This window comes from Rhinatrema bivittatum, chromosome 4, assembly GCF_901001135.1.
Source record: "Rhinatrema bivittatum chromosome 4, aRhiBiv1.1, whole genome shotgun sequence".
NCBI classification, from domain to species: domain Eukaryota; kingdom Metazoa; phylum Chordata; class Amphibia; order Gymnophiona; family Rhinatrematidae; genus Rhinatrema; species Rhinatrema bivittatum.
The window spans coordinates 458,401,571-458,416,509 of record NC_042618.1 but is presented as its reverse complement, the minus strand read 5'-3'; the positions used below and the strand labels follow the sequence as shown (position 1 = coordinate 458,416,509).

Sequence of the window (14,939 nt, the reverse complement as noted above, 5' to 3'; positions counted from 1 at the left end):
ACAAATAACAGTTTCAAGAGTAATTAAACAATTAAATAGCTTAAGGCTATACTTAAATAACATTTCATAGATATGCATACAACTGAGGCAGAGTGCATGCAAATCTCTCTCATGCATATTCATTAGGGATATCCTGAAAACCAGACTGGTTTGTGGCCCTCAAGGACCAGAACTGCCCACCCCTGATCTAAGGTATGCCAACAGCAGAGATAGTTAAATAATTCAGGCTTACATCCTGCGTCCAAAAGGAAACTCCTGTAGACCTTCGTTTTTCTCTGGGCCTCCGCCGTTCTCGTATTGATTTGGCCTGTGATTTATCCTCACCCTCCTTCTCTTCCTCTCTCTTTTCCCCTTCTGTTAAGGACAGTCAGAGTTAAATTTATGAAACAGGAAGATTACTTTTGAACCCACTTTCTCTCAACTAGGTGTATTGAAGTGGGATATAAGCATTATTTCACGCACTGCATGCATAAAAATTCAATTGGAAAAAAAAGTTACAAAGCTCGAAGACCATCATTTAAGACATGGCTTTCCACAGAGGAAGTTCCAAGCGAGTTACAATTAGTGAAATAAGCAAGTACAATACATAAGAACTAGAGGTAAGAAAAAATAAGATTTACAATTTCTCTATTAGGTCAGCTTACAGAGGAAACAGTCATGGGAGTAAGAGGAAAGAACTATAGCAGATTTGAGTTGATTTAGTAGCTCTGATGGCTGAAGTGTCATACTTGGTAGAGCAGTTCTGCTAGTCTCAAGAGGTACAGAGGTCAGGGTCTGGGCCAAGGTTTTAGAGGCTCTGAAGAGCTGAAAGAGATGTTAATGACTGGTGCGAAATGCTGCCCCAAACAGCCATGTTTTTAATAATTTTCTGAAAGGCAGGTTGAGGCCAGCCTGAAAGGCAGGGAGTTCCAAAGGGTGGGGCAGAGTTTGCGAAGGTACATGATTCTCAGGGGTGGTGTCACAAGGCAGGCCCCGTGATAATGACAATGGCTGGGAGAGCTCATAGTAATAGTTTTGCTGAGGTAGGAAGGGATAAGATCTATGAGGGATTTGTAGGTCAAGGCCAAGATCTTGAATTTGGTGCAGGAGAGCATGGGCAGTCAGTGAAAGCTTTACAGATCTAGGGTGATGGCTAAATTAATGGACCTTCATTGTCAGGTGGGCTGTGACATTCTGTATGAGCTGGATCAGGGTGTAAGGAAGACCTACATACAATGCATTGCAGTAGTCCAGGCAAGAGATGACAGTGGTGCAAACAGAGATTATGAATGGCATTCTCCAGTAGTAGGCAGAAATGGAAGTAAGCAATTTTAGTTACTGAGAGGACCTGGGGTTTGGTTGCAAGTTGGGAGCCTGTTATGAAGCCAAGACTCAGAATTGTTACCGGGATATAAAGGCCTTCAGTAGTGATTTAAAGTTTCCTGCTGGCTTATGAGAAGTCCCTATCTAGTCTTAACTGTCCACATTATGCTATAGCCCAATCTGCAGCTGCCTTGTTAGCAGCATCACAAGGTAACTGCATTATTGAGAAATTACTACTTACCTGATAATTTCCTTTTCCTTAGACCAGACAGATGAATTCAGGACCAGTGGGTTATGCACCTCTACTAGCAGATGGGAGAGAGCACAAAGCTGACCACACAGTATATATATATATATATATATATATATATACTCCTGCAGTGGCATCAGCCTACCAGTATTCTCTTCAAAAGCCAACTGTGGACAGACCAGCAAAAACTTGAACGGATAAACATTTCAGGACTCAGCCAACAGGAAAAACACTGAGCTCAGACAAAGAATGCATTAACATTGGACTAACTTATCAGTAACCCCTGGAACACAGCCACGCAGGACGACCATAAACACAATCATTTGGCAGCCAAGGGCGAGAAGCTGAATCCATCTGCCTGGTCTAAGGAAAAGGAAATTATCAGGTAAGTAGTAATTTCTCATTTCCTAGCACCTAGACAGATGAATTCAAGACCAGTGGGATGTACCCAAGCAAGTCCTGAATGGGGCGGGAGGCTGACCACGGGTCGCAACAAAACTGCACATGCAAAGGCTGCATCCTCCCGGGCCTGCACATCCAGACCTTAACCGAAAGAAGAACATCTCAATCTTCACACCAAGCCTCAAACACTTGCCAAATCCACACACAGGCTAAGGAAGTGGAGCACTTTCTTGCTCATAGCAAGGTGGCAATCACCGCAGTAGAATTTGACAGCTTTTCTATACCGTCATTTCGTAGTACCATTACAACAGTTTACAAATAGAGCTTAAATTAATACAGTATTAATATGAAAGGTAGTAAAAACATAAGACGAAATAAAATACAGAATAAAATCATAGATAGTAAAAGGTGACAGCTAATGCTCTGAGAATCTATCGTATGTTTAAATGCCTGTGTGTATATAACCAAGTTTTCAGAATATCCACGCTTCACTAACAGAGTACTCTCCAGGGCCATACCGTAAGAAAATAGCATCAAATCTTTGTGAAGAATAGGTCCCCTGCTGCAACAAGATTTCTGTGCACTGGAAACCAGAGTGGGGAGTCTACCAGGAGCCATCGCAGATCTGCATTCCATGGTCTCCTGGGCCAATCTGGTGCCACCAAAAGCATCATCATCATCATCCCTCTGTAAACCTTGACCCTCCAAACCATTCTGCCCAGCATGGGCCACGAGGGAAAGGCATACAGCAGCTTGTCCCTCCAGCCATTCCTGCACAAGAGCATAGATATCCAAGGACTTGATCTCTCCTGTGACTGAAGAATCAAGGAACTTTCACATTACAAGAAGTTGCCAGGTCTAGAAATGGAAGGCCCCAGCGATGCACTATCAGCTGAAACACCTCATCTGATAATACCCATTCTCCTGAATCCAGACTCTCCCTGCTGAGAAAGTCTGCTCTTACATTGTCTTTTCCTGCAATGTTTGAAGCAGAGATCTCCTGAAGATGCACTTCTGCCCATTCCATAAGTTGGACTCTCCTGCGACACTTGCTGGCTCTTGGTTCCTCCCTGCCGACTGACATAATCCACTATCTTTGTATTGTCAAATATTATCCGGACCACTCGACCCTGCAACCTGCCGCTTGAACTGCAACCATGCCAACCAGACCGCTCAGGCTTCCAGAGATTCTTCTGCACTCTAGTGCCATTGCGCTGTCAGGTCCTGACAGTGAGCTCCCCAACCCTGGAGGGTCGTATCTATCGTGAGTACTAACCAGGTGATTTTAGGGAAACTCCCCGTTCCTAGATCCGCTTGTAATCACCACTGTAAATTTAGAGCAGACCATCAGAAGGTGGAGCTGAGTCAAATAGTCCTGAGACTGTGGGCTCCAACGAGACAGCAGGGGGTGCTGAAGAGGACACAATTGCGCCCTTACCCATGGCGCCATTTTCAGGGTCGCCGCCAAACCAAGTACCTGCAGATAGGATCACACACTATTGGGCATATAGTGTTCAGACTCACATGCGCCTTCAACTTCTGAACACAAGCTTCCGGCAAGAAAGCCCTGCTTCATGTTGACCAAATACAGAGATACTCTAACAACTAAGATGATTGACGACTGCTCTTGGCCAGGTTTACCACCCAAACGAGCTCCTGTAACAGGGAGCTCACCTTGCAGGTCACCAAGTAGTGCTTCCAGAGAATTGGCCCAAATCTGCCAGTTGTCCAAATACCAGTGTGCCTGGAAACCATCCTCTCTCAACTCTGTCACCACCACCACAACCTTGGAAAAAGTTCTGGGTGCAGTGGCCAGACCAAAGGGCAGCGCTTGAAACTGATAATGTCATCCCAATACCATGAATTGCAGAAAATGTTTGTGCTCTAATTGGATGGGAATATGGAGGTACGCCTCAGACAGTTCCAAGGTGGTCAGAAATTCCCCCGACTGCAATATATCCATGTGAAAATGAATCACCTGCAAATGACAGTTGACCCCTTTGAGATTCAGGATGGGACGAAAGAGCCCTCCCTTCTTGGGCACAATGAAATAAATGGAATATCGACCCATATTTTCTTGAGATGCGGGCACTGGAAGCAAAGCCCTCAGACTGAGAAGCCTTGACAATGTACACTCCACTGCCTGCTTCTTTTGCGGGGAGTGGCAGGGAGACACCATGAACATGTCCCGAGGAACACTGTGGAACTCCAGCGCATATCCCTCTCGTATCACCTCCAGGACTCACTGATCTGATGTGATTTTGACCCACCTCTGAGAAGAGAGATGCGCCATCTCCTGTTCCCAGGGGTGAGTCAGTAAATCTTCATTGGGAGGTTCCACTACCTGAGCCTACACCCTGTCTGTGACAAAAGGACTGAGACCTACCGAAAGGTCAAGTCCTCTGAAAGGTTGCTCCTCTGTAGGGTCAAAAATGCTTGGATCCTTGTGTACAATCCCTCATGCCAAAGGGGAGTGGCATCTGCTTCTTAACCTCCAGCAACCAAGGAACTGGGGATTCGCCCCACTTACTGGCCAATTTCTCCAACTCACTCCCAAACAAGAGCAAGTCTTCAAAGGGCAACTTCATTAGGTTAGCCTTGGAGATCACATCGGCCGACCAATTTCTCAGCCGTAACTGATGCCTGGCCACTATTACCAAAGCCTCCCCTCTCTGGCTGAGGTGCGGACCAAATCACGGCCCACATCTGCCAAAAAGGCAGATGCTGGCTCCATAGTTGCCCTGGAATTCACTCCAGATTCATCAACCTCCTGAGAGACAAGTGTGAGCCAAAGGGAACAAAGCAGCTATCTGCAAATTCATTGTCACTGCTTCAAAGGCCTGCTTGGAGATGGCGCACACAAGCGCATCCACTTTCGGAAAACGCAAACACTGTGTAACCACTGGATGCAGGGGGTACAGGCCTTCCAGAGCCAGACTCCCTTTGAAATCAGCCTCTGGGGAGTCCCACTCAAGATCAATTCTTGAATGGCCTCCATATCAGGGAAAAAAACAAGAGGCTTTTCTTAAAGAAATCAAAATGGGATTTTTCTTTGGCTCAGTCATAGAATCTGCCCCAGGTACTCCCAGCATCTAACATCTGGGAAATCAGGTAGCTCATCTCTGTCAAAGAACTGCCACACAGTCCTATACTGTTCCAGTCCCAGAGGAATTTCCCCATCTTCTAGAGAGCCAGGATCGGCCTCATCATCCATGCTATCCGGATTCCTGTTGGGAGGACCTGCTGCCAATCTAGGAGTACTTCAGTGCTTAACAGTAGTGCTGGGCGAGTGAGAGTTCACTGCCTGAGGACTGTACCTGAAGAAAGTATAATCCTTGAAAAACATTCTACCCAAGAAAAGGCAGAAGGATCCATGCCAAAACCAGAAGGCATCTGTGCTGTGCCCACTGAGCTACTTTGCCTCGCTGACGAACCAGTTAAGGGAGTTCCAAAGTCAGGCACCTCCTCCTAACGGGAAAATTGGTTCTTACCTGCTAATTTTCGTTTCTGTAATACTACAAATCAGTCCAGACCAGTGGGTTATTCATCCCTTCCAGCAGGTGGAGTCAGAGAACAAAACTTTGAGGTACTGCTTAACTGAGTGCCACCTGCAGGACCTCATGCTAAGCTCTGCTCTTCTGCTTCTTGTATGCTGGTTTTTTTTAAACAAGGAACTTAAAGAAACTTTATTAAACGGGTACTTCCCTGTCCAGAGAGGGAGCCTTGGAGGATTAGAGGGAACCAGTACCCCTGGCTATCGGACCATCCAGTATGCGGCGGGTGAACTCAGTCAGGGGTATCCACCCCACCCGGTGGCCTGGCTCCACCTGAGGGATGGCCACGAAGATGCCTAGCACCTCAGGGAGTGTCTAATCTGGAACCTAAAACTACTGTAAAACACATTTGTCTTTTTTTTTTCTTGTTTTAACTATCAGCCTGCAGGTGCAGCTCTACCATCTGCTGGAGTCAGAGAAATACCGAGGTCCTGCAGGTGGTACTCAGTTAAGAAGCAGTGCCTCAAGGGACGAATAACCCACTGGTCTGGACTGATCTGGGTATGTTCAAGAAATCTCCTTGTTTCTAGTAATTTTAAATGTTCTATCCAAGAATTTTATATTTTTATTTTATTATGAATTTTATGTATTTATGATTATTTTCTTATTTTTGGAAACGCAAATGTTCTTAACTGTGCATTTGATAGGAAATTATAAACCGATGTGATGTGTGTTTACGAACGTCTGTATATAAAAATCAAATAAATAAATGTCTTTACCCAGGCCACCATCAGGCTGGGAAGAACCAGGCTTAGTAAAATCAGAGGAAGGTAATTCTCCCTGAACCTCTAAGGAGTGTTGACAAATTAGAAGGCATGTCAGGCTAAGATCCAGAATATGACAGGCAGCACAGAGGGAAAGGCGCTTAGGTTTCTTAGCCACAGGCACCATCAGTTTGAAAGTACGCTTAACAGGTGACTGAAGGTGTGCGTCCAGCTGAATTTACGCTGTAAAATATGAGTCCAAAATTTAGCCATCCCCAGGCTAGGTGTCTCAAAATTAGGCACACTTCCGCCCTTCCAAACTTAAGCGCACAAACAATGCGGCCCAAATTGTGCGCACAGGCAAGTGTGCGCCTAACATGGAAGCCGCTATCACCTGGATGCCCAAGCAAGCATCCGACTGAGCATCCAAAAACTGGGTGCACAACTGGGATGCACACCAAGATGCACTTGCACGCACAGATGGGTCCCGAAGAGGGCAGCCTAACGTGCAGGAAAAAGCACGCAAAAACGCCGCCACTGCCTACCATGCGGTGCACAGAGAAAAGCCTAACAGCGGGGCCTAGCCCACCCAGCTGCTCAACCTGCCAGGCTGCCCAAGTCCCTTAACCTCCCCTCAAGAGCGGGAATGAATGTCAGAATGGCGTGTCGAGCAATGAGCCCAGAAGAAGGGGGAAGCCTTACAAACAGCCCTATTTTTTATTTTTTAAACCTTACCTGAGCTCAGCCTTCCCCGGCTGAGTACAGAGACTGTCGCTGGTTGCTGGGGGGGGGGAGGGCGGTATATACCATCACTGCCACACTCTGCTTCCTGCATCTGCTGCCTTTCAGCTGTTTTAACAGCTAAGTCCATGCCGGATGAAGAAAACCAGCTACTGGACCAAGGCACTCATCTGAGGAACCACGGAAATCACCTCAGGAATTCTCAACTGGGGAAGGGATCATTTGGTTTGCCACAGGAAAGCGAGGTGAATTCAACCTCCTTTTATCCATCCTTCTAAAATGTGAAGCAATCCCCAAGTAGGGAGATGCACGTCCACCATCTGCTACAGACAGAGAATACAAGCAGGCTGATGTCACTATGGGAGTATATATATATATATACTGTGACGTCAGTATATATACTCCCGCATTTGCTGGTAGAGGTGCATAACTCTCTGGGGGCTAGGAAATCTTTCATTACTCACATGACCCTGTCAAAACAGGGCAGATACACTTTGGTAGGGCACTGTGAGAAGTCAGTAATGCAACTGCAGTTACTTTTCTAAGTCTGCAGAAAAATAAAATACTGATTCCTAGCTCTGTAAGTCCGTGTGCCTTTCACAAGCACTAAAATTACCTCTAACCCTCTCTCCACAAAAAAATAAAACCCTGTATGGTGAAGAGAATAGGAGTGTCAACCACTTAAGGGTCAAATGTAGCACTTCCATCTGCTTTTCAAGTTGCTGTTCCCCTCCTGTTCTACAGGAATAATCTTGTTCACGGCAAACATTTCATAAAACAATGATGGGTATTAATATCGGGAGAATTAAAATATGCACGCTTACCTTTATCCGTTTCTTTTGCTGAACTCCTGGAATAAGTTGAGTAAGCAGAAGTTATACCTACAAGGCTATTTGGTCTGTTTAACTGACTTGAATGGAGAGAACTACTAGACGTATAAAGCGAAGAGGATGAAGGAGTGAATGAACTTGAAGTTGACACAGGTCTGTAACGTGGAGGCAGCTGAGCAGAAAGAAAAGCAAAACATTTCTAAATCCCACAGACAGCTTTGGATTGAGAGAATTTTGATTAAACAGTTGAGTTTGTTTTTGAACACTGCAAGCTTACAACTAATGGTTTAAATACAGACGGGAAATGGAAAGGTACTGTGCGTGTTGTGTAGATAAGCAGCACCATTAACTAGACTAATTCTACAATAGCCAAAATATGTTCTAACATAACAAAATGAAAATACAAATACAGTAAATACTAAACTTGCATGCCAAGAATAGACATTCTGGCCAATTTTACTTCATTCTTTAGTTATGAAGAAGAAAAAGAGCCCAGTACCTCCTCTGTGCTTCTAGAATATCTTTGTCTGTAATCGTCTTCTTTTGTTTCTGATTCTCTCTTGTCTTCAAGTTTTTCTTTATCTTGTTTTTCTCTCTCTTCCTTCTCTCTCTCTTCATTCTCTTGCTCTCTAGATCGAGTAGGGCGACTTCTTCCAATAGTTTTTTCAGCTTCTTGAAGATCAGTTAATGTTACGCCCTAGAAAGACAGCAATACGTACGATGAGTTTCTCCAGCTTGCTAAATCTTGGTAAGACTCTTGCCAGTCAACCAAGTGAGGTACAGGGCTCCCTGCTGGCTAGACAAAGCACAATACCACTGGGAATGGGGTCTCACACCACCTCCTTCCTCTTGCACTACCTTCTCCTTTTGTTCTTAATACCCTAAGTATAAGAATATGGAGAGAAAAAAAAATAAAGCTTGACAAATTAAGATTTTGTGCTCAGTTCAAGTCAACACCCTCTCTGAAACTTACCTTTACCAAGCCTATTTAGTCCAAACTGGCAAGATACTAACAGAATTAGCAAGTCAGAGAAGTTCTTCCGTTATGCCTGTTGATCTGAACCACACAGGTACTTACATCAGCAGCTCCCTACTAGAGGGGGTTAAAGACTGCTTGTACAAGATTTGCAAACGTTGCTAACTGGCGATGCCCAGCTATCATTATGTTTAGGAAACGTCTGAGTGGCAGCCTTAGAAAACTCCGACAGCGAGTCTCAAAGCTCCGGGCCAATTCTCAAAAATAGCATTTTTTTTTTTTTTTAAATCCATGAGACAATGGAAAATGGCTTAACTTTTTTGCTTTAACACCTGCTCTAATCTCTGGAAAGACGTTGAAATCTCTAAATTAAATTTTAAATCTCAGCATACAGATGTAAGCTTTTTTTAAATTTTATTTTCTGATGGAGACTTGGGTTCTGGAAATAAAGGTAGGAGACACCTCTTCCTGATTCAAGTAAAACACTGAATTCAATTGGGAGTGAAGCTAGGAAGAGTCTTTGAAAACATTCTCAAAGATTTGAAGAAAAGGAGAAATGTAAGAGCTTGCAGCTCTCCAACTTTTATTGCCCAGCCACCAGTCAAGTGAAGGGAACTTAAATTGTTTTGAAGGCACTAATAAAACTTTTTTTTTTTGGTTTTTTTTTTGAGTTGTTGATTTAAACTCCAGCTTGGTACCACACTTCTAAACAGAGGGTCAGACAACTTGGTTGCTCTCAAACGTTTTCTGAGTGGCACGAGAACTTGTCCACCCACTGCAGACAGCTTTGCTACTTGCACCATTAACCAGGACTACTTTTCAGCTTTTATTAAGACCAAACTAAAAATTCAGGGAGGCTTTGGTAGCAACTCAGAACCACCAAAAATAAGCCTTGCAACCATATTGTGCAAGCTTTGTAACCACTGAACATGTCTGTTTGGAAGGTCCACTAATCCATCGGAAAGGGGTTTTAATCTATCACTTCTAATACCAAAACCAACACTACCCCCATCTGCAAAACAGGCCTATTTTTGATTCTGAGAAAACAAGATGGCCTTTCAGACTCCTCTTCTAAATCAGAGGATAAGCACCCCTCCCCATGAATACCCCTCCGGGTAGTGCTGGTGGTTGCAAGGATCAACAGGCTTAGCTTTCCTACTTTCTCTTGTGGAGTTGCCTTTGGAGCCAGAACCTTTTTGAAAAAGAAAAAAAAAGTTTGCCTTGAAACTCCATAATAGGTTTAAGATCTCTCTTGCCTTTAGTCCCTTTGGTGTCTCATCTGCTCCATCCATACCTTTCATCTTTCACTGAATTTTCTCCTTCACAGGTCATATAGATCTGAAGCTAGTGAAATAAGTCTGCTCCCTATACTCTGGGCAGCTATGAGCCTTAGCCCTCATTTTGCTCTCCAATTTCTTCTAAAAGTTAGGTATGCTCTAAACAAAATGAAATGTTGGCTGTTAAAGTGCACTTTGGCACATGTTACAGACTTCTTCCTGCTTTCAGATGGTCCTTTCCCTCAGGAGAAGAATCTGAGATGAACCAGGTAGCCACCAACCTGACCTGACTCCTGGTAGTTTTGAACAAAGACTGGAAGAGTTGCACCCTGCTATAAATTTGATCACCACTAAGTTATTTAAATTGCAATAGTTTAAATTGATAAGTGGAATATCAAATGTCTATTTCAGATGTGGTTCTTCAGCTGGTAGCCATCTGATACTCCCACCATGGCTAGAATTTCAGAGATTAAAGTATTTTTTTGTCAGATTCTAGTCTTAGAACTACAACCATGCAGGCTCCTATCATGTTTATTTATTAACAGTTGATTTTACATCATATATAGACAGTTTTATTGAGTTAGGGCTCCTATCATGTTACATTGCAGGTCCCTCTAAGGCAGAGCTGGTTTGCAATCACTGAGGTTGTTCAAAGCAAGTCTCTGCTGCAGGACAGGACAGAACAGAAACCAATGGCCCACTCATATGCAGAAGAGACCTACATGGTGAAATTACTAATTATCAGATAATTTCCTTTCCTCTAGGACGGTCAGGCCGGTCATTACATAAGTGGGTTATACACACCAACCAGTAGATGGAGACAATTCAAAGGCTGTCACTCCTTATATACCTCTGCACAGACATCACAATAAATGTAAGGAAGCTCTGGAGCAGCCGGCTTTCAAAAGCAGTTCTTGCATCTTAAGTTGAGGTCTTTAAGAATAAGCCAGGTGTTTGCTGGCTGCTAAAACTCAAAGTTAAAGGTTTGAGCATTCTGAGCATACAGAAATCAATTGAGATAAATAATGAATTCTTTACTTTGACAAAGCAGCAGCTGACATCTCTAAGAGTGAGTTGTCTTCTGCTGGCATAAGCCATGGCACCTTTTTCCTTCATAAATACAAATAAGTGTGTGTACTGCAATTTGGCAACACTAAGAATGACTTGGGATTTCTCAGGGAATATAAATACATAATCTAATTGCCCATTTGACCTTTCCATGCATATATAAGTGCATTTCTGCAAGGGATCCATGCGAGTAGAAAAAAGGTATACATTCCCCTTGCACTCTAATCAGAAGAACCTGAGGGCATTATCCCTCCCCTTCAGCCTCAAATGATTGCACTCATTTTACATTAACAACGCTTCTTTCTATTTTAAAAAGCAAAAGGTTAAAGTCTTACATAACTGTCAACAGGTTACATTAAGGTACTCAAACTTTATCCTTCAAGCTACCTGCGTTGATCTTCTGGACTGCCTTGCTTGCCTGGATCTGGCTTTTCTTTGGGATTCAGATTCTTCATCCCGGACAGGCGTGAGGTATGATCTAAAAAGGCAGAAAACCAAACTAAATTAGAAACACTTCTCAATGCCATTTCAGTGAACTTTCACTTCTGATGAAGGAAAACAGAAATGAAAACCTTAAATAGTAAATCAACATGAGAATTTACATAGTCTACTGAGGCACTAAAAATAAACTTTACATCACAGCTCAGACATGGTTACCTAAAAAGTCAAGAAGCTGAAACCAGAATTTTCCTAAGACGACCTTCGCCCCAGTATGATGTGGAAGCAAAACATTTGGCGCAACAAAAGCACTCCCAGTAGTTTATAAACAAACAGCATCAATAGAGAGACTGAATAAGGGGGTGGAAAGATGCATAAAAGCCTCTTAGAAAAAAAAGATAACTGTAAAAGCCCTGACTGTTCCTTCTTGGGCCTTTATTTTTTAACCGTATTCAAATTTATAGGATAGGCTTTGATTGAATTACAAATAGCAAAGCTCTGGGGATGCCACAATATTAAAAATGGTCCTTTCCTCATTTTCAATGTCATGGAGGATAAACGTTACACTTTAACACGCTTTTGTGATAACTTTTACGGACGGTGTTACACAGTAAGCCCAAGTAGGCCAATGTTAGTAAGAAATGCCAGCTGCACAGCAAACCCAGGCTATGGTGGACCGCGCGCACCCTGAGGGAGGGAGTTAGATTGCAGGAAATATGGCTTCCGCCAGTCACTACTGTTTCCAGACTGTCACATGACTCAGACAATTCAGAGTAACCACTTGTACTACTTTTTGTCTTGACTTGAGGTTTGTTTTTTTTAGCCCCCTTTCTATGGAAGGTTTATAACAAAATGTGCAATACAGAACATATGAAGAGAATACACTATAAAAACAGACCAAGGAAACCTTCCTCGTTTTTCTTTTGATTTCTCAGAATTTTTCTTCTTAATTTTGCTTTTAGGGTTTATCCATATTATTTTATAAACAATTGTCACTTAGAGGTTTTTCTTATTCTCTTCCTTCCCTGCTCCCCCCCCCCCCCTCAATTTCTAGATTTAAAAAAACTTTTTTTTTTTTTTTTTTTTTACTGTTTTCCTCACACAGGAAAGGGGATGGACAAAGTTATTTATTCTGAGCAGCAAGTAGCTGAGGGTAGATTTGGAATATTTTTTTTTAATTTAAATTGCTCGCCTTCCCAATTCAGAGCGCAAGGCAAGTTACAATTCAGTTACTATAGGTAGTTCTCTACCCAAAAGGGCTTTCAATCTAAGGCCTAGACATACTAAGTCACAATAAGGAAAATTGGTTCTTACCTGCTAATTTTCGTTCCTGTAATACCATAGATCAGTCCAGACAAGTGGGTTTTGGTTCCCTACCAGCAGATGGAGGTAGAGAACAAAAAGTGAGGCACTGCTACATAACAGAGTGCCACCTGCAGTCCCTCAATACTGATCTGTACCCAAGCCAACGAGTAGAGACCATCATCTAACTTTCAGGGTGAACAGGTAACTCAGGTCTGGAACCCTCACCTAACCTGAAGCCCTCCATATCTCCACAAAAACAAACCATGACAACAAAAAACCTCAAGATTAACATATACAAAAAGTACATTTCTGCAAGTAATACCAGGATACTCAGTCTTTCGGCAGTATAAAACCGGGCTGCGTCTCTGGACTGATCTGTGGTATTACAGGAACGAAAATTAGCAGGTAAGAACAAATTTTCCTTTGTTCATACGTAGATCAGCTCAATTCTATAGATTGCTGTTAATAACAAACTTTATTTGAAACACTATAAAATAAATTATTTGTACTATTTTGCTAATTTTTATTTTCAAGAGACAAGAACCTCAGCACTGGTAAAACAGGTTAATTAACCAAGTTTTTTTTGAAACCAGTAGACTCAATCACGGGTCCTTATTATGTCTCTATTTTTTTCTTTTGAATTGCCGCGGCAATGAACTATAAGCCGGTCAGCGGCTCTAACATATTTCCGTAGAAATTATAAATGTATCTCAATCAATTTTGAGCATTGCCACGCGGCACTATTCTTAATGGATCCTATGAAGAATGAAGATTCATAAAACATATTTTAATTCAAAAGAAAAAAATAGAGACATAATAAGGACCCGTGATTGAGTCTACTGGTTTCAAAAAAAACTTGGTTAATTAACCTGTTTTACCAGTGCTGAGGTTCTTGTCTCTTGAAAATAAAAATTAGCAAAATAGTACAAATAATTTATTTTATAGTGTTTCAAATAAAGTTTGTTATTAACAGCAATCTATAGAATTGATCTGTGGTGCATTCACAGCTAGCTAATTTTTTGGGGAATTAAATTGACACTAGCTGATCCCTGTTCTTTCATTACATACGTAGATCAGTCCAGACAAGTGGGATGTACCAAAGCACCCCTAGACTGGGCAGGATCCCGAAAGACCCGAGCACAGAAAGTCACTTCTTCCTGTACCGCACATCCAATCAGTAATGTTTGGTGAAAGTAAGAGATGACCACACCACTGCTCTACATCTCTCTTCTGGGGATACCAACTGACACTCTGCCTAGGCCGCCTGCGCCCTTGTAGAATGGGCTCACAAACCCATGGGCACTGCACGACCCTTACAAATGTAAGCAGAAAAAATAGCATCCTTCAACCAATGCGAAATAGTAGCGTTTGAAGCTTTAGTTCCTTTATTCAAACCCCGAACATGACAAAGATGATCCAAGTGCTGAAAAGAATTGGTAATCTTAAGATACCTCAACAGAGTTCTGCAAACATCCAAAAGATGCAGTTCCCTCTCCCAAGCCCAGTTCAGAAAACTGGGCTTGGGAGAGGGAACTGCATCTGGTTCCACTGTCTGGTTCACATGGAGAGGAAACCACCTTTGGCAAAAAAAAGGACTGCACCATCTACAACGTCACCTTGTTTCAATCTGGAGAAAAGGATCCCTGCAAGATAAAGTCTACAGTTCTGAAATACACCTGGCTGAACAAAAGGCTACCAGAAAAACAGCCTTCAATTTCAGATCCTTCAATGACGCTTCCCTTAAAGGCTCAAAAGGGGGCTCACAGAGCAAACGAAGTACTAGGTTAAGGTTCTAATCCAGACACAACTTCCTCAACAAAGGACATAAATGCTTAACTCCTTTCAAAAAAACGATCATCCGGATGAGAGGCTAAAGACCTGCCCCTTGCCCCAAAGGCAACCCAAAGCGGAAACCTGAACCCGGAGAGAATTGTAAGTCAACCCTATGACAGCCCTTGATGCAAAACGTCCAAGATGTGCAGAACACTGAGGATCCAGACTCTGCTGAAGGCACCAAGCCTCAAACGCTTTCCAGACCTGAACTTAAGACATAGAAGTAGACTGGCGACTAACCTAGAGCAACATAGAAATG

The 14,939-nt window shown here is 42.8% G+C and overlaps 1 protein-coding gene across 5 annotated transcripts in view; it reads right to left on the bottom strand.

Annotated features, from left to right (window-relative positions):
* The window catches only part of PPP1R12A (protein phosphatase 1 regulatory subunit 12A), a 306,305-nt gene that overhangs the window by 57,994 nt on the left and 233,372 nt on the right, over positions 1–14,939 (bottom strand). For all 5 annotated transcript variants that reach the window (XM_029597125.1, XM_029597123.1, XM_029597121.1 and 2 more), the window contains 4 exons: positions 11,492–11,582; positions 8,283–8,480; positions 7,778–7,955; positions 233–354 (listed from right to left, as the gene is read on the bottom strand). In XM_029597125.1, coding sequence (XP_029452985.1) covers positions 233–354; positions 7,778–7,955; positions 8,283–8,480; positions 11,492–11,582 — 589 coding nt within the window. The remainder of the gene's footprint in view (positions 1–232; positions 355–7,777; positions 7,956–8,282; positions 8,481–11,491; positions 11,583–14,939) is intronic.